This window comes from Fusarium musae, chromosome 4 (genome assembly GCF_019915245.1).
Source record: "Fusarium musae strain F31 chromosome 4, whole genome shotgun sequence".
Taxonomy (NCBI): Eukaryota; Fungi; Ascomycota; class Sordariomycetes; order Hypocreales; family Nectriaceae; genus Fusarium; species Fusarium musae.
Window position 1 is genome coordinate 1,948,488 of NC_058390.1, and position 26,914 is coordinate 1,975,401.

Genomic DNA, 26,914 nt, shown 5'->3' on the forward strand with positions numbered 1-26,914 from the left:
GTACGATACACAATAGGGTTGGGTTGGGTTGGGTTGGGGTGGGGATGATACATGTTCGAACACCTTGCAAAACGCAAGAATACCTGTTCTCTTCATGTCGAGTTCCAGCGTGCAACGCAACGCAGCATGGTGAGCTACCTTACACTAGTAGTGGCCGTGAGATTTTGAGGGATTCCGGCCCGCAAGTCAATCTCAACCCCAGTTGAGTTAAGCGGTTGAGATGAGAGATTCCTTTGTAACTAGCTCAAGACGCCAAAATAAGATGATAACGATGCAGGGCTGGTCAATTGCCGCGTGGTGACTGGTCAACACCAGCTTTTCCAACTTGGCCTTACCGCGAGACCCGCCGCATTTGAAATGACCTTGCATAGCTTTGGAGATTGGATTCTCACAACGACTGCCTCTAACTAGTATCAATTGGGGTTGGGGACTTTAGGAAATGAACCACGACCCAGTCAATCATCCTCAGGTAGGTAGGTAGGCCGGTAGGTAGCGATAAACATACCAATTGCCAAGGAATTCGTTGATCAGAAAATGGCGGGTCCTCTTTTGATGTAAGTCAAACGCTCGCTTAAGAATACGAAGGCATCGGATCTCAAATATCAAGCATATTCAAGTTAATAAAGAAACATAGTGGATACCATAATGCATTATACTTTTGCAACGACATCGGCACAACCTTCAAGTAGACTCGGGAAACCCCCCACACCATGGTCGGTCGCCCTGTGACAGCATAATCGCCAGCAAGACGTTACACGGACGAAACACGAGAACGGGGACATTATGTATGCGAAGGGTCTCCGTCGGGGAGCATAAACCACAGTGATAACTACCACGTTGCGTACATAGTGCATCTCCAACAATAGAACATTGGATGCTGAGTCACGGACGTTTCCGATGGTTCTGTCAATATCCACAGTATAAACGTACGTACGTACACACAACGATGACAGACAAAAGAATACATCGCAGTGAACGATGAGCTAATTAACAAGTCAGCGATTTGCAACGTCTTGGGTTTACTCTGTAAGCAGAAAGAGCCTGACTACAGAGTAGGTACCTTGGGCAAGGCGATGCATGCATCTTCAGAACTGGTTCGCTCGCCCCTTGCACGCACTAAAACGCCCAGTTGGTGACTTCGTGTCAGCAATCGAGCAGCCCTTGGCAATCTGTTGCTACTGGCCTTGCGCCTTGGTCCATCTCAGATAACATGTGCTGTTTATTATTGTCAACTTTGCTCGCCAGCCCCCCTGTCGCTGAACTTCATTTGGAGGTGGAACCTGTGGCGTTGGTGACTTCTCGCGATGCAACCATGGCTAAAAGCTTGGCCAAGGAGACAGTTCAAACTTCAACGGTCATGGATTCTCGCCTCTACTGAATCGCAGAGCAGGTTGGTTGAGAGTGAGTGGACTCGCCGTTGCTCTCCTTCAGGTAGAATCAACTATATTAAATATGCAGATTGTACGGCCACGACAGGCTCGATGGCTAATCGTGAGATTGTGTAAAATCAAATCGGCACGTTGGCTGACCCTGAAAAAGACCGACAGTGGGGGTCAGGTTGCTATTCTCAGATTATTGTTGACGTTGACATTGTCTTGGATCGGATCGGCATACAAGGCTTCGCAACCAACGTTACAGAATGAAGCAGTGTGCATCAATCTCCAACAGTTTTACTTGATACAATTCTCCGTTATGAATGTCCACAGTCATAATAAACCATTTGACACCCGTGGAAAAGAAATAATTGGAGTAGACCCTAAGGACGCGTGGCGGGAGGACCCTCGCCCATCGTGTGTCCCTGTCCTTCGACTGGATGGAAGGGGGGCGTGGCTGGGAGAGAGAATCGGGGTTTGCGCAGATAAGATTCACCGACTCATGTCTTTAGTCTAATTGTTCAGCAAAAGATTCTAAACCGACGACATCGATCTATATCGCAAGAAAGGGATTGTTTCAACGGCTTGCTTGTTGTCAATTCAGAGCTAATTTACTATCGATAATTGGAGTGACGACTTTTCGGAAAGGGTCGAAATGAGATGCCAACAAGCATAAAAGAGGAGGGTCGCTCTCGGCACTCATTTGCCAGTGAGACATGCCTCGAACCCATTGACTTCCAGGCGGGTCTCTAGCTGGAGATCTCAGCATATGTAGGTACACTCTGCTTACGTCGCAGTGCGATAGGGACAGTTCCGAGTTCCATGCTTGATGCCTCGTCCAGGACACGAAGAGACAGAGCCGTACCGGCGACGGGTTTGTCGTGAATGACAGGCGGCTGATTCCGTGGCCTCGAATCAGACGCCGATCAGGAGTTGCAGGACGCGCAACCACAGCCAGAGGCAAGCATGGCAATGTTTGAGCTCAGAAGATTCATGATTGACAAAGTGCGCCATAATCAGCCACGAGAGCCTCTCCCTTCACTAACAATAGGGGCGGACTGGCCCTCGCTCGGAGACCCACGGGCCCATGTTCCATGGAGCCCCCAGTGCGCGTTCTAATCTTTCTGATTGGGGTGGAAGCGACAGAACGTTGCTGGGATATGGCGCAATGACAGGGGATGCAAGGCTTGGGCCAAGCAAGGACTCAAGGCTTAGCTGGAAGCGATTGCCATCGATTGTCCTTGACAAACATCGTCCTGTCCTCTTCGTCGGTAGAGAATACGGAACAACTAGTGAAGCATCAGCAGCCCGTCTCCAGGACAGCGGTAGCGATGGCGGCAGTAGAGTCGGCGATGACATTGTCATGTCCACAACAGTAACGGCCCTGTTGATTGTTTACAACGTGGAGCTGCAACGGATTGGTTCCCAAGGCCATCGATAGTACTGTATGTATGTCAGGTCAGCGGAGACTTGCCAATATCCAAATTGCTCAGCCAATTGAGTATCAGGTATGCCCCGAAGGCGTTTGATTTCGATCGTTGGTTGGATATTTGAAGGATATAGTGTTTCTCATTGGACATCTGTCTCCACCCCCGGCAACACCGTCTGATAATAGACCGTCAAGGGGAAAGGCATTGTCAAGGCGCCCGTTGATTCGGCAAAATCTAGGTACTTTTCGGTGCTGAAAGCGAGCTGAAGAAGTTACCAGTGAACCACTCATTACCGTTCCTGGAGCTTTTGGCATCCAGTCTCTAAAGCTTGAACGGAGCCATGTTCCAGTCTTAATTCTTCGATGTTCTCCAAATGCCTGACGTTTGGCCCAAGTTCCCTGGGTCCCTTGTCAGTAGCGAGACTTGGCTTTTTCTTTTTTGGAAGTACAAACTTCCCTGCAGGCCTGGTCTCGAAACTGCCCGAGGTGAAGATGAAGACACCTTACATGTACGGAGTACTGTCCGCCATTCACTGTGCAGCGTAGGTACCATTTGCACATCCCAAATTTCCTAGGGTCTCTGATATCAGTGAGTTGGGTCATTCTTCCTCTCCCTATGGCCTGCCTCTCCTTTGCTCTCAACACAGCCACTGAGAAACACCTATTTGTGGTCCGTCGAACGCTGCTCTTTGCATCAGTTCTAAACATCCTGTCTGCAGTCGTGCGTCCCGAGCTCTCCGGGGCATAGGTGAGGTTCCTGACTGCCTAAACCATGACAGCCACCACCAGATGCAGGTCTAAATTAGAGAGGCCTTCAGTCAAGAAGATGGGTGTAAATAACACAGTACAAAATGTATCTACAGTATGGATACCTTGCATACCTACTACGTATGAGATGGATACATAGAAAGTAAATGTCACCTACAGAAGACTGTCCCTACTCCCTAAATGAGGTTCCATAGGTAGGTAGGTAGGTAGCCATACTCCGTACCCCTTCCACTGTCCATCCTTCCTGGTCCCTTTAGCGGAGTCCCGTACCTAGCGGGCCCCATCCGTAGGTACATCCGAGCTGTACTGTGCAGTCGTAGGTAGAGACCTGCCCTGAGTGCTTTCCTCCCTCGTCCCCCTATCGCCCTTTGCAAGGTCCTGGACAGCAACCCCTTGTCCCGTGTCCATAATCCCCTGCTCTCGCCTCTCCTCTCCTGGCCTGGTCTGGCTTCGCTTTTTTTTTCTCCCTCCTATCTCTTCTTGGTCAACTTCTTTTCTCTTATTCCCCCCCTCCTTTCTTTTCCCCCTCGTCAACGCCTTCGCTCATCGCTCGGCCTGTTCGTCATTCTCCTCGACGCCCTCTTTTTCTAATCGCAAATTCGACAAGCACCGATCCCGTGTTGCTTCAATCGTTTGCGTCGCGCCGTGCGATTGTGCTGTTCAGCCTCACCCTTACCTCCTTTGATCTCACTGCCGTCGTCTCATGACGAGGTAGTCTTTTCACCTGCTCATCCTCCGCCTTTTATCGGATAACATCTTTCGTCGACTTACCTTCCAGGATATCTCGACGACTGCCAGTCGTTACTTTCACCTGCAACCTGTTGAAATAAACCCTTCGATGTCGGCCGGCTCCACGACGACTTTCGCTCTGCATACAAGTTAATTTTCGCCATCACCTGTCTCGACCAGTAAATCTTACCATCGCACGTACCCGCTGTACAAACTCTTGCGAACCGATAACCCCTCGGCCTAAGCGTGCCAGACTCTTCAGCCTAGTATGCAGCGGCGCCATTCAGTCACCATGGCCGCCCGCAACAACAATAACTCGCGAGGCCCATCGGGCAGGAAGATCGATCCTCTTCTCCCCTATTCCATCATTTCAGAAAAAACGAAGAAACCAAGACTTCGTATGCGATCACTTCTGGGCCCCTGCCATGCCCGAAGGGTGTTGACCTGGCTTTTTGGCGTGGCTGTGCTCATCACCCTGATTTTTATAAAATCCCGAAATTCTGGCTACAGTGTTGGAAAGATGAGCGGCACCAAGACTCAGCAACCCATTGCGACCGCCACCGTCTTGAACACACACGGCGAAACTGTTGTAATGCTCACTGGTGATATGGATGGTGATGGAAAGCTCGAAACCGTTCCTGAAAACGAATATGTTACTGCTGATGAAAAGAAAGAAGTTGCTGCGCAACTTGAGAAGATGCCTTGGCTGAGATTCCCTCAGTACGTCGAACAGTCTAGTTTAATGCTTTTACTAACCATGTATTCAGCCTCGACGGGTACTTCCACGGTCTTCGGACTATTGTCAGCAAAGCCAACCTTGTTCCCGAATATCCCAATATTACTGATAAGGCTCCGATGCCCTCTCCCACTATGAGCGACCATGTGCCTAAGCCTCAGAAGTACATCCCTTACAGCCATGGCAGCGATGTCAAGACCTGCTATCTCGACTCCAAGAAAACGGTACCTGCTCCTGATCTGTATGCTTACAATGGTGTTCCTCAGCACATGCCGGACCCCGCCATCGGTTCGTACAAGCTCCTCGGACTCAGAGACGACATCTGTTTCGATCGTTTCAGTCGGTATGGACCTTACGGCCTGGGTTATAGCAGAGCCCAGGGCGGTCTAGATACTGGCTTGGACACCGAGGCGTCTGGTAACGAGCATGTTTGGGCAGAGACTGGGAAAATCAACTACATCGATGTCAACTGGGCAGATGCACAGGAAGACTGCTACAAGGCCAATAAGCATAGATTCAAGCAGGTCAACCCTGACACTCAGGAACTCTCAGAGACAGGCGATAAGAAGGGACGCATTGCCGTCGTTGTTCGAACATACACCGGCTTCAAGTGGACTGAATTAGCTGTGCTGAACTTCCGGGCGCTTATCAGTGAGCTTTCCCTGCGATCAGGTGGTGAATACCAAGTTCACTTCCTGATGCAGGTGCGAAATATTGATGAGCCCATCTGGTCTGATAAGTGGACTGTACAGCGTATCATCAATGACAACGTCCCTGCTGAGTTTCGAGGCCTGGTATCGCTCTGGAGTGAGCCTCAAATGAGACTCATGTACCCCGGACGATTTGGCGAGACGATCGAGAACCCCAGTGGTGCCGATATTCACGGCATCTACCGTAGCGCTCACTTCCCTCTCCAAGTTTTCGCTATGCAACACCCCGAGTATGAACACTACTGGAACTGGGAGATGGATATGCGGTATCTGGGTAGCTACTACGAATTCTTTGACCGCCTAGGCAAGTGGGCCAAGGAGCAGCCTCGCACCCTTCTCTGGGAACGCAGCGCTCGTTACTATATTCCTCCCTACCATGGCACTTGGGAGAACTTTTCTCAAACTGTGCAGCAAGACACTCTGGCCTCAGGTCGCGCTCCCATCTTCGGCCCGGTATCGTTCGAGGGCAAGGAACAGCTACGACATGATGAGTGGGGTCAGTCGATGATGCCCCCTTCATGCAGCTCTGATGCTCCCGATCGATCCAAATGTGGCGTTGGTGAAGAGGCTGATATTATCACTCTCAACCCACTGTTCGACACGGAGCAATCTGGCTGGGTCTTCTCGGACGATGCTACAGGTTACAAGGCTCCTCCTCCGCGACGGTGCGCCATCATTACTGCATCACGTCTCAGTCGTCGTCTGCTGATGTCCATGCATGAAGAGGTTTGGCGATACCACCATACCATGTTCTCCGAGATGTTCCCTCCAACAGTCGCGCTGCATCATGGTATGAAGGGAGTGTACGCCCCACACCCAATTTTCCTCGACCGAGCCTGGTACCCTTTCAGTGAAATCGATGCAGCCTTCAACGCCGGCCGTGATCATTCGACATCTGGTCCTGGCAGTCCTTTTGACCAACTCAACGAGCATAATCACAAGGGCACCAGTTGGTACTTTAACAGCGAGTTCGCTGGTCTGATGTGGCGCCGATGGTTGGGCTATGCCCAGCTAGATGGCCGTGGCAAGCATGGAGGTCGTGCCAATGAGGGACGGGAGAGAGGTGGCAAGACAGAAGAGATGAACGAGAATAGCAGCGGCCGGTTATGTCTGCGTGGTATGCTGGTGCATCCCATCAAGTTTGAGCATCCTTCAGAGAAACCTTGAGCCTAGGGACGCGAAACCAAGTCCCTCTTCAACCTTGTCGCCGTCATGAGCAAGGCGACGCTACATGTCCTCACTCTACCAGCGCACACGACAGACATCACCACGCACATATGCATTTGCAGGAGCATCTGTACAAATATACCCACGACTACTGAATGGCAAGACATCCGATTCCTAGTAACACCATGACGATGAGGGAGATGACGCGATTTCTATGCATGGATTTTATCCAGTTCCTTCCTTCGTCCGGCTTGCATTCCGTTTACGGACCCAACGAACTCGTCCTAGAACTACCTAGACACTTTATTATTTGAACCTTATCATACCTTACTTATTCTTCACTTCCAACGTTTGGGTATTCTCTCGGCCAAGGGTTTCCAGAACGTCGTCCTAATTCATTCCCCTGTCGTCTTGGCTGGGAATCATTCGAGGTTGTCTGCATATTTCAAACCCAAAATTCACAGTTCTCGACTTGTCTGTTAATTCTCTGTTCTTTTTATTTTATTTTACTTTTGTCACTCAATCAGTGTGGCTTGTCGTTTCTGGGTACGAGGCATCCGGGACCAACCGCGGAAGGGTTCTCCGCGCATGCTACGGGGCGTTCTGGACCGGGGGATTTTGGGAAGACAAATGTGAACATGGTGCGACTTGTATAGATTCAATCTAGTATTAGAGGTGGCAGTTTGGTGTGAAATTCTAACTGGGTTTGAAACCAACCTTGTGGTTTGATTGTTGATACTCGTAACATAGGCCAAACGTTGCTCAACGGGCGACTTCCGAAGTAAACTGGACTTGTTCCAGTCGGTTTAGCGATAGGACCACATGTCTTTCCCTTGCTTAAAGTCTTTTGGGAATGAATTTGCTGCCTCATTTGCTGGTTCCTCAAGTCAGCTTCGGGCAGATGTAAACTCGCTACAAATGCAGAGAAAAGATTCGAGATCAGGGGCCAAACTTTTTACACGAACTGCTTCGACACCATAAGGAACACTGATGTGTAACCAGTAAGCATTAGCACGAAAGGGAGGCCTCTGTTGTCATAGTTCATTCGTGATCAAGACCTTGTTATTCAAGAATTGGTGATGGGATGTTTTCACAAATCACTCACATCGATTCATCTCGAGCAACAGTGGTCTTTTGGAATGTAGGAGGGGAGAAGAAGAGTCATTCAGGACATATATCTGTTCATAATTCGAAAGTCACTACTATAAAGCTCAGCCATTATCCATTCGATTGAAGGCGCCTTCTTCCAACTAACCCGTCTCCATGTCCCAACTCAGAATGACACCAAAATATCAATTTAAAAAGAACTAAATGCCAGGTCCAGGCTGGCCGTCAATATAGTATAGAGCAATATGCGCTCCCCATTTCGTGCGTTTCCGGGGAATCCCTTGCCCCGTCACTCACATTCGACTTCGTTCAACGACGAAGGGCTGGTGAACGCTTCAGATCGCAGGCAAAGGCGCATCACAACGACTTGCTTAACCCAAAAGTACCATCTTGAAGAGGCAAAGACAAGAGAACACAGTTATCCTCGAGGTATCAAAATCCCCTGACGCCTTCAACACTCAAAGCCCCTCCAACGCCATGACGCCCAAATGCAAGTTTCCGAGTTACGGCAAGACTGTAAAACTCAAGCGAGTGTCGCTGAGTATACGAGTGATACAGGTTGCTCGTCATCTCTGCTGCTGCTTCCCAAATCGTATATGAGGTTGTCGAGATTCAGTAACCCTGTATAACAATGGGCTCACCTCGAAACATCTTACTTCCTCAGAACGGCGTCATAAATGCTGACCACGGCAGTGACAGCAGTGCCCGTCAGGATACCCTTATAGCCACCATAGATGGCGTTCTCGAGGCGCATTATAGACAGATCGTTCAGAAGACCGCCAAAATTAACGCCTTGCCCGTAAACAACGAATGAAACCAAGGCTTTGACGATGCTGAAAGTCAAGGGATCGACGACATAGTCGGCATGGCTTGGGCGAGGGCGTCCGCGCGAAGGTGGGGGGCTTGTCGCACTCAGGTTGAAGAAGTAACCAGCAAAAGAGGGGATGATGACGCTGGTCAGTATCCAAGTCAAGGCTGGAGACCAGAAGCTAGACGTCAGAAGAAGGAACATATCGGGAACATAGACAGGGTAGTCCGATGTGCCGAGTGCGCTGATGGCGGGAATTGTAAACGCGTAAACATTGCTCAGAATTTCGCGCCGAACGTTCCAAAGCTCCCAACCCGCGACGCAGAATAGGATGCTGGTGACGGTGCTGAGAGTGTCGCGAGTCGCATGACTGACCTCAGTGATTCCACTCTCCTCATAAAGTGACGAGACGCGCTGGCGCACAATACTAGTGGAGCGATCAACAGCGAGAGCAACATCAGCGGGAGTGGCTGGAAGCGCGATGCGCGATGCGACCTCGGTCAGAGAGCGACCAGGAGTCTCGACGAGTGCTGTCGATGGAGCTTGGGGAGAAGAGGCATCGTCGCTTCTATGGTACAGAAAACATCATGTTAGCTTAGTTACTCCAATCGCGACGCGCGATGCATTATTTGTATGGTCGCGCGCGCCCAATTCAGAAGAGGCGCAAAACGCGCCAGAGGCTCTTGGAAGACGGGAGGTCACTCACTCGGGGGTCACTTCTTCCACAGCCTTGGAGGGTCGTCTCCGGACTACCTTCAGGGCATCTTCACGGAACACTTCTTTCTTGACTGGTGATCCTTGGGCCTTGGAGCGACTGTTGAAGTAGCCAGCGAGCTCGGGGTTGGCGAGAAAGCGCGTCGAGTTCTCAGTGAGGAAGTTATCAAGAGCCACACCAAGGTCATCTTTCTTGTAGCCGTCGATACTGCATATACGTGTCAGCACAAGAGTGTTTCCTTAATCGCATGGAGGGGTCATGATGGTAGAGTGGGCGCGTCGCGAAAGCGCTTGGACATGCATGCTTGGGCGCAAAATAAGAACAAAGAAAGAAGATGCGGGCGATATTGGAGAACGAGTGGTGCGCGCGAAAACCGGCACGTGTATCAGTAGATCGAGGTGGAATAAACATACTCTGAGAGACCAACAGACTCGGCAAGATTCTCGAGTTCGCCTTTCTTCTTGGTCTTCAGCCAAGAGTTGTATCTGTGGTTGGACATGTTGGTGGATAGGTTGAAAGCGAATGCGCATAAAGCGAATTTCAGCAATTGACAGGGCGTTCGTTGCAAGTGAAAGTATAATATTTATACGGGGTGGGAGACTGGGCCACGGCCAGGAGGAGAAAGTGAAGCTGGTGATGGTGATGAAGAACAGAGGTACAAGCTCGAATGTGTTGTTTGGGGGGGTTCCACGTTGGATGGGGGACGGCTGATGGCTGATGGGCTGGCCTAGGCTGGTGAAGAACGGAAGGGCCCGTGTCAAGTGTCAACAATGATGAGCAGCGGGTCCAGTCCCTTGTTTATGTTTGTTTTTTTTAACTCCCGTGGCTTCCCCTTCGATCTGATGGTCATGCCCCGCAGGAAAGGTGTGGATGATTTTGTTGTGAGAGAAGCGCCCGATTAAAGGACGGAAATTTGGAGCTCCTAGGGAATTCCAGCTAGGTACGGAGTACAGGTAGGTAGGAAAATAGGTTTTGGTGCCATTGACGTTCCATTTCCATTTCTTCTAACAACCTAATTGAAGTGTATCGGGCCCTCTCGCGTAAAAAATGACCTCATTATCCATCCGCCAGCCATACCTAGATTTTGAAGGAGCTTGGTTCGAGTGGGGAGCTCTCTATTCCATACAATCCGATCTAGGGGAGGAAAGAAAACTTAAGACCTTAACTATAAGTGATAAAAATATTTAGGTAAATTTAACCTAAGCTTAGGGGACTCTTTACTATGTTTATTTTGACGCCTTATATCAAGGTTCGTTGTTTTCTTGCCCCCCCGAGAGCCGATGACAACATCTGCCACAATCGATATTATTAACGATGTCAAATTTGGTCTTTTGACAGATATCAGTATAAAGTATGTAGTCATGCAGGTATTAGACATCCATAGTAGTCGAGTACTGACAGTCAAGAGATGAACCAGAAAGAAGATACAGATTGTAACTTCAGTGCTACTCCTCTAATCACCGATGGGCATGTGCCGGTCAAGCTGGTTAAGAGAGGACGAGCAATAATCATGAGCTGAATTTGAACACATGGCCAATGGAAGTGTTCCTACGGTGCCTGCATAATACATCCATGCTAAATTCGTGATTGGAGTTGAGATGCGGTTCCAAGTTGTGTTGGTTGGACTACACCACTTGGTTCAAGGTACAGGACAGTCCTGGCATTGGTATTTATTAGCCGAGCTCTTGGGGCGCGAATGGATTTATATGCTACTACCACCGGCATATTTGATCCATATATAAGTGTGTTTTCGTGTTGCTGCTCGATTGAGCTTTTGCGTATACCTAGGTACTTTGCGCCTCGCCTCTCGGTTCATTTCTCATCACTAGTCCGATCATCTGTAGCCAACTCCAGGAAGTACTCCTTGATCAAAACCACAAGCGTAGCAATGATCCCTTGCTCAGAAATCCGTCGGCCAAGGCGTGATCTTGGCCCTTCGCTGAAAGGAGACGAACGAGTCTACCTCTGGCCGAAAGAGATGTGTGCTTGTAGTAGGGCTTCCAAATTCCTCATTCTGGGGCTGGCGCCCTCTGACCCTGTTGATCTTGCTATTGATTCGCGGCTCTTTTGATGCCGCAGCTCGGAGACCCATTCGTTAATGTCGTCTTTGCAGCCATTAATCAGGCTTAGTCGTCCCGGCCACCACCGTGGATTACGGCACGACGGCATGAATGTCTTGCTCTGTGCAAATGACTCTTGTTGTCGATAGTTATGGTCTGACCCTGTTTCGGAGACACTTCTACAGGAATTTCGAAAACCGCAGATATATATGTCATTCATGGACTATCGTTGATACAAACGCCCGACATGCTGGCCATGCTGATGTTGATCAGGTTTTCATAGTCGCACAATGATGGATAACCATCACCACATATCTCGTTAATGGCACCGCGAAGACTTCTTTGCGGTACTTGAGTTGTTTGCCAGCTCTAACAATAAAACTGAGGCACACCTGCCTTGTCTCATGTCCTGCAGCTAGCATACCTAATAAAGGTGTTTCCACGAACATCATCCTGTGGTATTGTCCCTTTTGTGCAGCACTATGCCTTGCGGGCGAGAACCGGCATCAGTACTACAGCTGGATCTTTCAGTCCGCCCGTGAGGCCCATATCATCTGTACGCTCACTTTGGCGGACTTCAATAATCCTTTCGTCGATCAGCTTCTCCATATACTATCCAAACTCTCTGGAAGATTTCCCCGCAATTTGAGTCCTCGCGAACGGCAACAGCACTATTGTTGGTTAGCATTGATGATTTAACATGGCTTTGTGCTGCACTTACAGAGAGGCCAGGATGTTCAGGGGAAGCATAAGAATATTCGTCGAGGCGGCTGCAATGGTCGTAGCAATACAATCGACTTAAGATATCCATACTTAGTCATCTTTGGGTCAGCTTTTGAGAGCAGTGACTATCCAGGCGATATTCAGTAGATTCCAAACCCGGGGAAGGGGATAAAATTCGTCGTCTGCCTCATTCTATTCTGGTTGAGTGTAGCGATGGTACCGCTATCCCTCTCGCCAGTCCCGTCGACATTTCTACCAGTACTTGGGCCTTTTGAATTAAACTTCTGAGTAAAAGGGCAGTATCGATCTTTGAAAGAACCCTGTATTGCATTTCTTTGTACCTCCAAATCTCCCCTTCGGCGGCAAAGACATCATAGCTGAATTGACGTAGTTTTTCATGTTGCGGCGCACACTTTGGGATATGCTCTCGTCGAGAAAATATTTCCCGAATGGCGTCGGCATTTCAGACCACCAGGAACAGTATCCCTGGTGACTCTACGACAAAAACGTCTCTTCTGCTGGTGAACCCTTCATGCCCTTCACGATAAGGGACCCTAAGTGTGAAGACTCTGGGAAGCTATTGCTAACGCAATAGCCTAAACACGACACGTCTACTTACTCGAGCTAATATTCCTAGTAGGACCAGATTTTTAATGTTTAACAGACGAATCAGGAAAACGTGTGACCAACCTGCAACAAGTGTGAAAGCTATGGAACGTCAAAACAATATAGAATAGAACGTACGAACAATATTATAGTACCCATCACTTGCTTTTCAGAGCACACAGTGGCTCTATGGAAATTACTCATAAATGTGTATATAATATATAGGATAGTTGTCTAAATTGGTAATATAAATAAATGCCTAGACAATTGGTTGATTGCAGGTGGAGTATAACGTATTGTATAGGGTAACCTCAATCGTATTGACGGAACTCTGCTGCTGAGTTGAAAAGTACAGGCCTGATGAAGTGTCTGCAATATTGCTATTGAGGGTGGCGGGCAGGCAACTATAGAAACCGAAAGGATCGTGGTTTGTATTTGGTGAAAGAACCGTGGGTCTGTCCTTTGTCCGCCTGTGCATTGACTAAGACGCTGGCTACGGCAACTAATACGTCGACTTATAGTATGAATGGCCATCATTGGTGATACAAGTTTAACATCTAAACCTATATCAGTTGAAACAAGTGCGATTTGTTTCTTGGTCAACTCCGATTGCTCATGCTGCAGGTAGGCAAAGACAGAGGACATTGTTTTTGTCAATATTTACTATATGGCTGGGAGACAGTAAGATTAAACTGAGCTTGTACTGATCAAATCATAGGTCTAATAGAGAACTTGAGATGGTATTGGTCACAATGGGTCAACAGTACTACGGTAACAGTAGGTAAAAAGGTGATTTGTCTATGCAAGAAGAGATTATAATAAGTAAATGACATAAATCTAGTGGAAGAGTACGAGATATAGCAGCACCAGGATAATTAACTACCTAGGTATACTTAGTATTTTACGAGTCAATACATTAGTCTGTTTCCACGCACATCTTTTTAGAGCGACAGGGACGAGAAGAACATAGGGCAGCTTCCTTCTATACGTATTTAAAGGGTTATATCAACTCCCAGAGGCGATTTGATTAATCTTAACATTAATTTCCTCTGACCTAGGTATAGTATTTGGGGGTGGGGGGGGCATCCAGGGCCCGAATAAGCGGTTGGAACCATCGTGATCAAGACACCGTTAAATGATTAACACTGAGGCTATAGAATAATGACAAATACCGTTCAAGTCGCAGCCACAGAAAAGTTACTAATGTATCAACCCAATGTTGATCGCCATTTCACACTGAAACCCATCCATGAGGTAGGTACTTAGGTATTTTATACGAGGATCTTGTCAAGATGCGTACATGGCGGTCATGGATGGAAGCTATCTGCCAGACTAATTAGATCCTGAAACCCACCCGTCTAAACACCCGCAACACCTCCTCCTGCCTTAGCACTGGAACTTGGGACTGAGTACCCAACTTGGGGGATTATTCAGGTGGGCTTCATCGCCCTTTCCGCACCGCAGGTGCAAATAAGGATGCTCTAATTAAAGCCTATACCGCTTCTAGTTTAAAGCTTACCGGGTAGACTCGAAATTCAGTGGAGCTCGATTCTTGCTTGTCCATCTCCAACGCGCAGCGAAACCTGGACAGATCTTCCATCCGCGACTGACTTGACAAGGGTTAGGTTGCTTGTTTCCCGAAATTTTGGTACATGGACCCCGATGAATAAAGGATGTCAAACTCCCTCTGAATCCCGATATTCATTGTCCGACACAAGTCTCGTGACGGCGTCGATAACGCTGTACAGCAAACACTTTTCGACTACAGTACTGAGATCCTCTCGGCTGTTCCTCCATTCATCCATCTTCATCGACCGCTTGCTTAGTTCGTCACCACCCTTCGCCGTGCAACCAACATACGTGCGTGCGACGCTTGAAGACCCCCTTTACGAACCACACACTCTGTGCTTCTTTGTGACAAAAGAACGACCGCACATAGATCGCCAGTTCCAAGTTTGATTATTTTCCGTTCCTTTCAGCATGTTTTACGTGACTGCAACAATTGAACACATAATACCTTTTTTCAGCTTGCCCGTTGTCCTTGCCAATTAGGTAGTATAGGATAAGACTACCACCAGACCTTCGAATCGAGAGCGACAACTCGTCATGACGCAACATCGACCAGATGGGGATGTCTCCCCCATGGACATCAGTCCTCGTTCAGTTTCCCCAGAGGACCCGAATCTCCAACCTGGTCCCCCATCTGTTTCCAAATCAACCTCCGATACTCTCCTACCTCCTGTCGGTCTTAAGATTACAACCTTGTCAAACCCTCCAGGGTCGACCAAAGAAACGAAGCCAGCCTCAAACGAATTGGCTTCCGGTCACGGCAAGGCACCTTTATCAGCCATACCAAGATCCACCCCAGCTTCAACCAAGTCGCTCAAGGGCCACGGCATCAGCGACCGAGACTTTGGCCTGGCCGTTGACGGTGACGGACAAGACAATAGTCAGGCGCCCTCGAGGCCGAGCATACAGTTCACCCGTGCAGATGGCGTCGATACGCCACCAACATTTATGCGAGGCAATTCATGGGAAGAGCCAGAAACCCCAGGCAAATCTCGTGGTGCCTCATTGATGTCCAAACTCAAGGCTCTCACCAACAATAGTGGCGTGTCGACACCAAAGTCATCTACTGTAGCTGGACCTTCGGGTCAAGGCAATCAATCAAACATCAACTCTCCGACGCGACCGAGCCGTGGAATCCCTGGCACTTTGACAGAGGAGGACACTGACGCCGATGCCGACGCCGAGGAAACAGCCGATGAGGGCAGCCCCGGAGACGGCAAATCAAAGAAAAAGAAACAGAAGAGGAGGATGCGCCGCACAAAGAAGGCAACCACTTCTACACCCGGAACGCCTCGGCGCTTTGTGAGCGACATTGATGTATTGGATAGCTTCGACCAGCTGGTTAAGCGCCGTGCAAGTATGCCCGATACAACTGTCCCTGAGTATGGTGTCTCCGAAGGCGAAGGTAGAGACCGCTTGGGCATGGCTTTCCGTAGAGGAAACTCTTGGATGACTTCGGCTGTGCGACACCATGGCGAGGAAACTGATGAGGTCGAGAGCCCTGGAGCGGTCGGACGACGAACAGGTCACGTCCGCCGAATTACCGTTTTTGGTGGTGGAGGGGTTTCGGATGGTGATGCTATGACACCTCGACGTCCCTTCTTCACTTCTGAACGTGCGTCTACTTTCGGTGCTCAGAAGTGGAAGCAAGTCAAGAACACACTCAAACTCCTTCGACAGAAGAAAGAAGACCGTTTTGACTATTTTAAATCGGCCGAGTTGATGGCCGAACTAAGGGCTGGTGCTCCCGCCGTTCTTATGCTTGCTAGCATGATACAAAGAGATGAACACGGGAATAAGAGGATCCCAGTTCTTCTTGAGCAGCTCAAGCTTCGCATTACCGATAGCTCTCCCATGGAGGATGACGACAAGGACCGACACTGGCTATTCACTATAGAACTGGAATACGGAAGCGGACCGAGCAGAATGAGTTGGACCGTAACTCGAACGCTTAGAGATATCTACAATCTACATTTGCGTTACAAGTTTGCTATCAACAACGACAAATACATGCCAGGGCGCATGGACTTGGGTGGCCGGCCGAAGCAACCCAAATTTCCATATTCGGCCTTCCCCTATCTTCGCGGTGCTCGCAAGAAGGGAGAAGAAAGCGACGAAGAAGATCAAGCGAGGATTCGCGGAGAAGAAGAGACAGCTGGCGAGGGTACAGCAACTGAAGCAGCAGGAGACGGCATTTTCAGTGACCCCGAAAATCCCGGTGGCCTCCCACGAAGGAAGTCTCGCAATTTCCTGGGAATGGGCCCGAGGCGCAGATCCACAGGCATTACCGATCCTGGGGATATGTCCAACCCAGAGGGTCCAGGAATGCCTGCTATGGACATGGCAACGCGGAGACAACGTTATGTTGAGAAGCAACGGCGTATTCTTGAAAAGTACTTGTCTGAGATGATCAGATGGCTAATGTTCAGAGCTGACAGCAACCGACTCTGTCGCTTTCTCGAACTCTCGGCACTTGGCGTTCGCCTCGCCGCCGAGGGTAGTTACCACGGAAAGGAGTGTTACCTTCATATCCAACCTTCGAAGGGTCTAGACTTTCGCCGTGCTTTGACACCAGCAAAGGTTATCTCTCGACACAGTCGGAAATGGTTCCTGGTACGACAGAGCTACATCGTCTGCGTGGAGTCCCCCGAAAACATGAACATTTTTGATGTGTACCTAGTCGATTCGAAATTCAGTATTTCCTCGAAGCGAAGTAAGGTTAAGGCGATTGGCTCCGCTGAGAAGAAGGCTGAGATCGATTTGACTGTGGAGGCACCCCCTGACAAACATCACACCATGACTCTTCGCTCATCCGAACGCAAGGTCCGCCTCTTCTCCCGCAACCAATCCGTGATGAAGCAGTTTGAGGACTCCATCAACCAGATGCTCAAGCAAACTCCCTGGTATCAGAACAAACGATTTGACAGTTTCTCTCCTGTGCGAAATCATGTATTTGCCCAATGGCTCGTCGACGGCCGCGACTATATGTGGAACGTTTCTCGAGCTATCAATATGGCCCGCGATGTTATTTACATCCACGATTGGTGGCTAAGCCCCGAGCTGTACATGCGCAGACCAGCAGCTATCAGCCAGAAATGGCGACTGGATAGACTGCTGCAGAAGAAAGCTAGGGAAGGTGTTAAAGTCTTTGTCATAGTATACCGAAACGTCGAAGCTGCCGTTCCGATAAATTCCGAGCATACTAAGTTGTCATTGTTGAACCTCCACCCTAACATCTTTGTACAACGGTCCCCCAACCAATTCAAGAAGAACCAATTCTTCTTCGCTCATCACGAGAAGATCTGCATCGTGGATCACGATGTAGCCTTTGTTGGAGGAATTGATTTGTGCTTTGGACGATGGGATTGTCCTCAGCATCCTATCGTCGACGACAAACCAACTGGATTTGAGATGTCTGAGACACCTAAGGATGCAGAGCATTGCCAGTTATTCCCCGGAAAGGATTATTCAAATCCTCGAGTGCAGGACTTCTTCAGGCTCAACGAGCCATATGAGGAAATGTACGACCGAAGCAAGGTACCTCGCATGCCCTGGCATGATGTTGCTATGCAAGTTGTGGGCCAACCTGCGAGAGACTTGACGCGCCACTTTGTCCAGCGTTGGAATTATCTTCGCCGAGGACGGAAGCCTACACGCCCGTTACCATTCCTGCTCCCCCCGCCGGACGCTAATGTAGATGAGTTGAAGGAGCTGGGTCTAACTGGCACTTGCGAAGTCCAAATTCTCCGATCTGCCACCACTTGGTCATTGGGGATCGAACAGACTGAGCACAGTATTCAGAATGCATACATCAAAATGATCGAGGAGTCAGATCATTTTGTCTATATGGAAAACCAGTTTTTCATTACCAGTACTGAGGCATATAACACCAGAATCGTGAACCGTATCGGTGACGCTCTTGTTGAACGAATCATACGGGCTCACGAGAATGATGAAGACTGGCGTTGCGTTATTGTTATTCCCCTCATGCCTGGATTTCAAAATACAGTCGATGAACAGGAGGGTACAAGTGTTCGCCTGATCTTGATGTGTCAGTACGCTAGTATTTGTAGAGGCGAACAGTCTATCTTTGGCAGGCTTCGAGCCGCTGGCATTGAGCCAGAAGACTACATCGCCTTCTACTCGCTTCGTCAATGGGGAGTCATGAGTAACGATGTCCTTGTCACCGAGCAACTCTACATCCATGCCAAGACAATTATCGTTGACGACCGCGTCGCCCTTATCGGCTCCGCCAATATCAATGAACGATCAATGCTTGGCAGTCGTGATTCGGAGTGTGCTGCGATCGTTCGAGATACTGATATGATCAACTCGACAATGGCTGGAAGACCGTACCAAGTTGGCCGCTTTGCTCACACACTCCGACTCCGACTGATGCGAGAACATCTCGGCCTCGACGTTGACGAAATACTTGAGCAAGAGCGCCAGGCAGAGCTTGACCGTCAAGATTTCGAGAAAGAGATGGAGGATATATATAACGAAGAGAATGGTGGTCCTGCCGATTCCTCAAAGCTTTCACCGAAACGCCCCGATCACCTACGCATTCCAAGTATTAACCATGATCTAGATGCTGCAGTTGAGATTGAAGACGACAGCAGCAGCAGTAGCAGCAGCAGTAGCGACAGTAATGCAGAAGTGGATAGTACTGTCATCAATCAAGCAGAGGATAAGGTGAAGCATGAGCTGGACGTTACCGGTTATGGGCCTGACCGTTGGAAGACTGCCGAGAAATCTGGCCTTGATGCCGGCCGCGATTCTGTTATCATCAACGGACGTGAAGTCCTTGTTAGCAACATCAGCAATGAAGGCAAGGGAACACTGCAATCACCCAAGGAAACACAGTCACATATTCCCCAGCCCGATAATCGATATCTGGACCTAGGAAACCACAACGACAGCCTCCCCCCCGTGCCAGCTCTAAATCGTCGCACTACGGATCAACTTGGCCTGCCCCGTCCCGCACAGCTGCCGTCTTTGCCGATAAGCGACGATACTGACATTGGCGGTCCTCCACTACATCTCGATCCCGAAACGGGAAAACCGGTTAATGGTGTTTTCCATCCGATGGCCGCAGATATTCATTTAGCACACATTGACAAAGACTGTATGGTAGATCCAGTCAACCCCAACTTTATTGACGAAATTTGGAACCGAGCTGCTCAAAACAACACGAAGCTCTATCGCCGAGTATTCCGTTGCATGCCGGATTCCGAAGTGAGCACTTGGGCAGAATATCGAGAGTACACGACCTACGGTGAGAGGTTCCGGGCAAGCATGGAAGGTGGCCGATCAAGAGGTGAAGACTCGGAATTCCCTCCATCCTCGAGACATCGTGGATCCACTGCGGGTGGTGCTGGTGTCAGTGCACCAGGACCAGAGGTGATGGCTAAGGCCGTTGAAACTGAAGCGGAGAAGGCAGTCGGAAGAATGGCCGAGAAGCTCCCTCTTGGCCACCATGAGGAGGATAGAATCAAAATTGTCATTCCTGACGAGAGCCAGCGTGATGCTGATGAAAAACAAGCAATGAAAGACGGCGAGGCTATATCATCACGACCCACCACTGGGCTGGGGAATGAGAATGGTCCCGATGCACATCAACATACAGAGGCACCATCTCCAGTCTACTCGCCCGGAGACACCCCATTCCCTGCCTTCGATGGAGGCAGTAGTGGAAGATACCTTGACCCGCAGACAGGTACCAAGGACAGAGAGAGGCGCACTACTTTTTCGACGCTTGAGAAACCATCCTCAAGAGATACTAATGCCCCTCCACCGGGGCAGTTTGGCTCAGTGAAACGCAGACGCCGTGCAACTACTAAGAATAGCCGACGCGGTTTTAGTATTGACGACATGCCATCACGGGGGCAGGCTGAAGAGCTTTTAAATATGGTCCAGGGCACTATCGTGCAGTTCCCTTATGATTGGCTCCTTACGGAAGAGCAAAACGGGAACTGGGGTTACCAAGTCGATGGCGTTGCCCCCTTGGCAATTTAGTAAGTCCAGCTCTTCGAATGTACGGCAGAATACTGACAAAATAAAGCAACTAGCAGTGACCCTGACCCTGCTGTCCTGGAGATGGTGTATTCTGACTCTAACTTTGCAAAAGGCATGGCAAGGAGTTTGACCAGGTGGTTTTGCACTTTATTCATGGGAAGCATTCGACAAGCGCGGCCATCCTCTCTCACGTGCTCATGTTTCTTTCTATCTCGGAGTTCCTACTCATACATGTTTACCTATGGAGCCTCGCGTAGGCCTATATTACAACTATAATACATCTGATTCGTGGCTTCAAACCTTTTCGCTTACCCAGATAGCACCTCGGCAACCTGCGCGGATGACGCCAGTGAGAAGCCAATGAGGTTCTGCCTTTTGTGCATCATGCGCTACCGCATGATCGAGATGCTCCAGTTCTTCGTCTCGTATCACTCTGAGAGTTTTGACGAGATCTGATAGCTCCTCGCCCACTTCGTAGCCCTCGGCTTCCCATTGCGTAACCATTTCCAACAATGTCCGAATTTGTTCGTTATAGTGGCCACCAATCTCTGTCTCGACAGCTTCTGTACAAGCCATCGCAGCTTCGTAACCGAGCATAGCAGTAGACCAGCCCAGACCGGTAGCCATGACGGACCACAAAGGGTACAGAGCAGTAGGGCGAATGCGATGCTTGTGAATGAGGTCATTGAAGGTCTTAAAGTGACCGTCTTCTTGATCATACATATGCGCCATCAGCTTGCGAAGATGAGGCTTTGATCGAAGAAGGATGGGTGACTGGGCAGCATAAATGAGGACTGCAGCAAGTTCACCAGCTTGGTTGACACGAAGCTACCAGTATATCAGTCACCAATCAAACGAATTTGTGTCGGAAGTCCTACAGCTGAGTCAAGAAAATCACGTTGCTCCTGGGTGAGTGCTTTGAGTTTCTTGGGAGACCCAGACGTTGAGTCTGAAGCTGGAGCTGTGGCGATGGTGCGAACACATGGCTTGTAAAGACTAGGTGTTGATCGCACGAGGAGAGAGCGCAAAGGCTTGGCAAAAGTCCTGGATAAAGACATAATTGTTACACAGAGACTGACCTACTTCTCAATCATCAATTGATGGCGGGCCCCAAAATCGAATGATGAGCCTGGACACTCTCGGTGAGCGGACTGCTCACCGAGAGCGGACTAAAGCTTCTCCGACAGTCCCGTCGCACTAGCCACACACGTGCAGCAGTATGACATAACCTTGACCAATGAGGTGTTGGGTGGAAACCACGAATTCAGAACAAGCTGCTCAAGGAGAAGCTATTGTGCACTTCTGCTTTACGCACAATCCTCTTCTCCTCCATCCACTTTCGCCTCTTTCATCGCTCAATCCCCGCGCGCACGATCACGCATCTCTCTCGACCCCTTTCCCTTGCCAAATTCACACCTGGTTCACCTAATACGCGTAGAACGCGGTTGCGCCTGGGGATACGATTGTTGTCTTTTAAAGCCATTGCGTTCTGTGCCGTTGCTGGCTCACCACAAGGTCGCCATGTCTGACGTCGACGACGAGCTTCTCGCTCTCGCAGGTGGGGATTCCGATGATGAAGCCTCCGGCAACGAGAGCAGGGGCGGATCGCCATCGCCGCCTCCAGCAAAAAGAAGTGGTTCCAAGAAAGGGGCGGGAAAGAAGTCGCGACGAGGAAACGATGACTCCGAGGAGGAGGGCGAGGCGTGAGTGATGTCCCCCAAATTGGTAGCATGATGATCTGGAGCTTGAACACTGTCCTGGCCCCCTAATCCGCATCCTGTTTGCGGCTCCTCCAGATCACTGTGATATACTTACAGTATGCTGACCTATCGTGATTTAGGTCTGCGCCAGGAACGCCAAACTCTCTTGAGTCCGCTCCTATGGACGAATCTGACTCCGACGACGAACCATCGCGAGGTCGAGCAGCGGCTGCAGAGGATGACGATGAGGCCTACCCTATTGATGGTCGATACAAGAGTCAGAAGGAAAAGGCAGAGATCATGGCCTTGCCGGAACTCGAACGAGAGCAGCTTATCGCTGAGCGTATGACGGACATAGAGCGTCAGCGACAGAACCGCCTGCTCCGTCAGATGGTAAGCAACATGGAGAATGAGGAGCGCAAACAGGTCAAAAAGAAACGCAGTGCTGGAAATGCGGAGCTGGAAGATGGCGATCGAAAGGCATCACGGCCGCGCACAGAGAGCAAGAGGGAGACCGCGATGGACTCTTTGCGCCAAGCTAAGGCAGAGAAAGCACGTCGACGGGAGGATCTCGAGAGACGGAAGGATAATTACTCTCCACGCAGACGCAACTCTGGGGCAGAGGACAGTGACGATGACTATAATCGCGGACGCTCCCCAACTCCTGATGCCGACGAAAATCGCGACCAACCGCCAGCTGAGTTACGCGATTATGAACGAGTTCGATTGGGGCGAAATGAGTTCGCTCAGGTCTGCTTCACCCCTGGATTCGAGCAGGCTATCACTGGATGTTATATACGTATTGCTCTTGGGCCGCATCCCGAAAGTGGCATTGAGCAGTATCGTATGGCAGCCATCAAAGGTTTGTAACAATGAGTACAATACAGCAGCAGGACTAACATTTTTCATAGGCTTCACGACCAGTCGCCCCTATGCTCTTCAGGGGCCCAACGGTGCGTTCGTCACAGATCAGTATGTCAAGGCGGCGCATGGTAAGGCAATCAAGGAGTTTCCTTTCATCGCTGCCTCAAGCGGAAAGTTCACAGAGGTATGTTGAACTGGAATTATTTTATGGGATTGATACTGAACTGGCACCACAGAACGAGCTCAATCGATACAAGGTCACATGCCATAATGAGGGCGTGATACTCCCAAGCAAGGCTTACCTTATGGACAAAATTGATGAGATCAATGGCCTGATCAATCATTCTTGGACCACAGAGGAAATCAAGGCTCGACTTGCTCGGATAAAAGAGCTGAAAAGGCGATTTGACCCCGCCGAGCGAGAACGCATATCTCACTTACTCGAGGAAGCAAGACAACGGGGTGAGCACGATAAGGCCGAAGAATTACAGGAGGAGCTCGACAACCTTGGTTCCCAGCGCTTAGCATTTAGGACGAGTCTGGGCTCCTCGAAGCACAACGAAGTACCCAAGGCCCAAACTGAGCAAGATCGACTGGCTGAGCGTAACCGAGAGAACCGGCGATTGAACGCGGAAGCTGTACGAAAGGCCCAGTTGAAGGAAAAAGCGAAGTCGAAGGAGATCGAGGCAGCCCTCAAACGTGGTGAAACCTATCAAGGTGACATGTCAAGACGACTTAGGACCAAGGCCAAGTTCGTTTATGACGGTAACGAGAAAGTGGAACAAAAGCCAGCGGCCAACGGTAGCGGGACTAACACTCCTGGGACTAGTACACCGAAGGTGACCGCCAAATCCCAACTACTACCTCATCTTGCAAAGCTGCAGGAGGAGAAACACAAAGAGAAGGGAATCCCTACTATACATAAGCCGCTGATGGATGACGATGTGATCGGGTCACTAGACCTGGATATTGACGTTGAAATCTGAAGGGGAATACAAAGACAGGGGCGGGGCGTCATGAGCAGCGTTTGGGTTGTTGTTATTGTCCTTTACACAGTGCGTTACGGCTAGAACCAAGAGACAGGACAGGGCGGATTACTCCATATCTTAACACAGAGTTTACTTGAGCCCAAGAGGATTAATGACCAGGTAGACCTTGGTGGACGGTCACTATAATTCTGATGATCCACGGGTTGCTGTGTCGTGGTTGATACGTTGGCATGCTGTGATGGCTAGACCCCCAAGGGCAGTTCTGGTATGCATGACCGCATGTATTGATTGTGAACACCCAAGGCTGTCGAGGTTGGTGGGCGCATTCGTGCTAATTGTGAGCCTGGCGTAGCCCAGAAAGCCAGCAAGTTGTTGTCCAAGTTTTATTGCTGTCTTCAAAGTCAAGCGTTACCTAGGCCAGCAGTGGCATCACTTTCTGTCATCAAACATCATATCTCGTCTACTATTTGTCCAAGCTCTGGCGGTCTCGAAGAAAATCAAACTTGCCCTGCATCCTTCTGAGAACATGGTAAGCCATCATCAGAGTCTCCGTCAGGATAACGACGGCTACCGTCTCAGCCTTCTTCCTTATCCTTTCAGTGAGAGCCAGCTTTGGTCTGGCGAGCTTGCCATCCATCTCGTTCTCGAACCTTTCGCACATCTCGAGGTACAAACCAGGATTGTCAGTAATGACACCATCTATCAAGGCAGGCCCCTCGATCTTTCCATTGCGGCGCCGTGGATGACACAGATTCTGACGGATACACCATTCCATGTGGCGAGGTTCGTTGACAGTCCACGTCATAAGAAGCTTATCAGTCTTTCCAAGTTCGCGTAAGAAGAGTCTTCCTGATGGACCGATGAGAGTCTTGTGGTTGAGATTGAAGCCGAGGTTGGGTACGCGCAGAAAGTGGTGCGAATATAAGAGGGAGGTGCTGATATGGGCCAATGGATAGGTTGGAAGTTGACTACGCGCAGCCTGTAGGAATGATGCCTGTTGAAGCATGTCAGCTGCATGCAACATCATCAAGGCGCCTATGTGAAAGTGTAGAAACTGTGCCAAGGGTGTCAGCTTAGGTAGGCACTGCAGCTTACATTCCAGCATCCCAGAATAATACGTTGATCCCATGGCACAGGTGCTTGGACGGCGTCTAAATCCCTCGCAATTGCAGCCATCAACTCTGCCGGGTCATCGTCCAGCTGGGGGGCCTGCATTAGCTTCCGTCTTATGGCACATGCTTGAGCTTGAGCAGATGCAGCAGACCTTGATATCTAAAACCACCCAAATGTCTTGCAATTCCGGCTGAATTAACCACTGAAGGAAGTCTTTGAGCCGCGGCATAGGTTCATGAGGCTCGGCTACTGTGCGTAGAGTGCTGAGATACTCCCACGAGCACTCTCCAATGCGAGCCTCAATGCCAAAGCAGCGTTTGAGGGATGCATCCTGCTCAAGTGTCAGACGAGCCGAGCCAAGGCAAGGCGAGGCAAGGCAAGTTGTGATGTAGATACTTAGCATGGAGAAGAGCGAACCACCTACTGCTCCAACTTACATGTGATATCACAGCAACGCCATCGGCCGAGATATGAATATCGGTCTCTATCGCATGAGCGCCAGCTTTGACTGCACCTCGGAAGGCGGCCATGGTGTTTTCAGGCCAATCAAGCTTTGCGCCGCGATGAGCAATTGCTTGTGGGAGTCGCCGAGAAGGATCTCGTGGTGACGGTCTGGCGGCGGCCCATGGCGCTGTTATGAAGTGAATTTAGCGGTGTTGCATGAGGCTTCTACTCTCGTTGGCGTGTCTGACCTTGGGGAACAGGCCCTGGTTGGGCGTTGTTCTTGATTAAAGACTGTCGCTCCGCCTCCATCGTTGATGTTTGTGGAAGCCGATTAAGCCAAGTTGATGAGGATTTAGCAGCGCAATAGGGACCCTGCCAATGGAATGACTGAAATGACCAAACAGATCGACGAATACTACACGCTTTCTTATTCAGAAGAGTCCAGGTCATGGATTCGATTATGGAGACAACTCAAGACCAGGGCAGGGCACTCATGTGCTTTCGTTGGCCATGATCAATAGAGCTTTCTCCATCAGATCCACTGTTCGGATAGAAACGTGATAGACACGATAGCAGAATGGGGTGTCGTGACAGGCTGATTCACCTGGAGACGTCATCCCGCCCCTGAACGAATTAGTACTTAACGTACATAGGTAGCAAGAGGTATTCTGCACGGCCACATTTGGGCTTCTCTAGCCACCTTGACTCTCTAGACTCTCCACAGTACAGTATTCCTATGTGTCTGTCTTTCTTCTTCAATTGGCTTCGAGCGAGTCGACGACCTGGGTACCTGAGCCATGCCATAGGTAGTGTTTGGCACGAGCTTGACATGACTGCAAGGCGTCTAACTGGAATGTACGGCCGGGCCATTTCCCGAGGCACACCGGCTACAGCGAATCTTGTGCTCATCCGGTTCAGACTCGTGCGACCAACAAGGGGAGGCAAGAAAACTTACTAGGACTTCTTGTCTAAGTAATAAAAAGACTTGGGTAAACTTAGCATATCTTAACCAGGGCTCTAGACCAACTTATTTTGACACCCTCATTCAAGGTCAGGTGCTTTCTTGCTTCTCTGACCGCATCCCGGGTCCTTTGGCTTCTCCAACACCGGCAACGCATGTCAGACCCGGTCCAATCCTCCCTTGAGGGCTTGAGTAGGCGTCGATTCTCGTTCCCACGTACTGCATCTCCTGCAGGACCGGGCAGCCGGTAAACTCAGATGCATGCGATGGGCAGCTGTCAGAAAAGCCCCCTTGCCGTTGAAAGCCAACCGCCCAAGCGAATCAACTA

General features: G+C 49.8%; 6 protein-coding genes across 6 annotated transcripts; 3 read left to right on the forward strand and 3 right to left on the reverse strand.

Annotated features, from left to right (window-relative positions):
* Window positions 1-4,591: 4,591 nt before the first annotated feature.
* Window positions 4,592-6,912, forward strand: J7337_005550 (uncharacterized protein; the record flags this gene model as incomplete). The annotated part of the gene is made up of 2 exons (XM_044823226.1): window positions 4,592-5,019; window positions 5,067-6,912. 2 exons carry the CDS (start codon window positions 4,592-4,594, stop codon window positions 6,910-6,912), a joined length of 2,274 nt encoding a protein of 757 aa, XP_044681717.1.
* Window positions 6,913-8,671: 1,759 nt separating this feature from the next.
* J7337_005551 (uncharacterized protein) lies at window positions 8,672-10,041 on the reverse strand (the record flags this gene model as incomplete). The annotated part of the gene is made up of 3 exons (XM_044823227.1): window positions 8,672-9,395; window positions 9,534-9,749; window positions 9,956-10,041. 3 exons carry the CDS (start codon window positions 10,039-10,041, stop codon window positions 8,672-8,674), a joined length of 1,026 nt encoding a protein of 341 aa, XP_044681718.1.
* A 4,996-nt stretch (window positions 10,042-15,037) lies between these two features.
* Window positions 15,038-20,515, forward strand: J7337_005552 (uncharacterized protein; the record flags this gene model as incomplete). The annotated part of the gene is made up of 1 exon (XM_044823228.1): window positions 15,038-20,515. The coding sequence occupies one exon, from the start codon at window positions 15,038-15,040 to the stop codon at window positions 20,513-20,515; it is 5,478 nt and encodes a 1,825-aa protein (XP_044681719.1).
* Window positions 20,516-20,809: 294 nt separating this feature from the next.
* On the reverse strand, window positions 20,810-21,573 carry J7337_005553 (uncharacterized protein; the record flags this gene model as incomplete). Its single annotated transcript, XM_044823229.1, has 2 exons — window positions 20,810-21,343; window positions 21,394-21,573. The coding sequence occupies 2 exons, from the start codon at window positions 21,571-21,573 to the stop codon at window positions 20,810-20,812; spliced, it is 714 nt and encodes a 237-aa protein (XP_044681720.1).
* A 463-nt stretch (window positions 21,574-22,036) lies between these two features.
* J7337_005554 (uncharacterized protein) lies at window positions 22,037-24,065 on the forward strand (the record flags this gene model as incomplete). Its single annotated transcript, XM_044823230.1, has 4 exons — window positions 22,037-22,218; window positions 22,356-23,077; window positions 23,127-23,263; window positions 23,316-24,065. 4 exons carry the CDS (start codon window positions 22,037-22,039, stop codon window positions 24,063-24,065), a joined length of 1,791 nt encoding a protein of 596 aa, XP_044681721.1.
* A 466-nt stretch (window positions 24,066-24,531) lies between these two features.
* Window positions 24,532-25,711, reverse strand: J7337_005555 (uncharacterized protein; the record flags this gene model as incomplete). The annotated part of the gene is made up of 4 exons (XM_044823231.1): window positions 24,532-25,062; window positions 25,164-25,277; window positions 25,333-25,512; window positions 25,619-25,711. 4 exons carry the CDS (start codon window positions 25,709-25,711, stop codon window positions 24,532-24,534), a joined length of 918 nt encoding a protein of 305 aa, XP_044681722.1.
* Window positions 25,712-26,914: the final 1,203 nt, after the last annotated feature.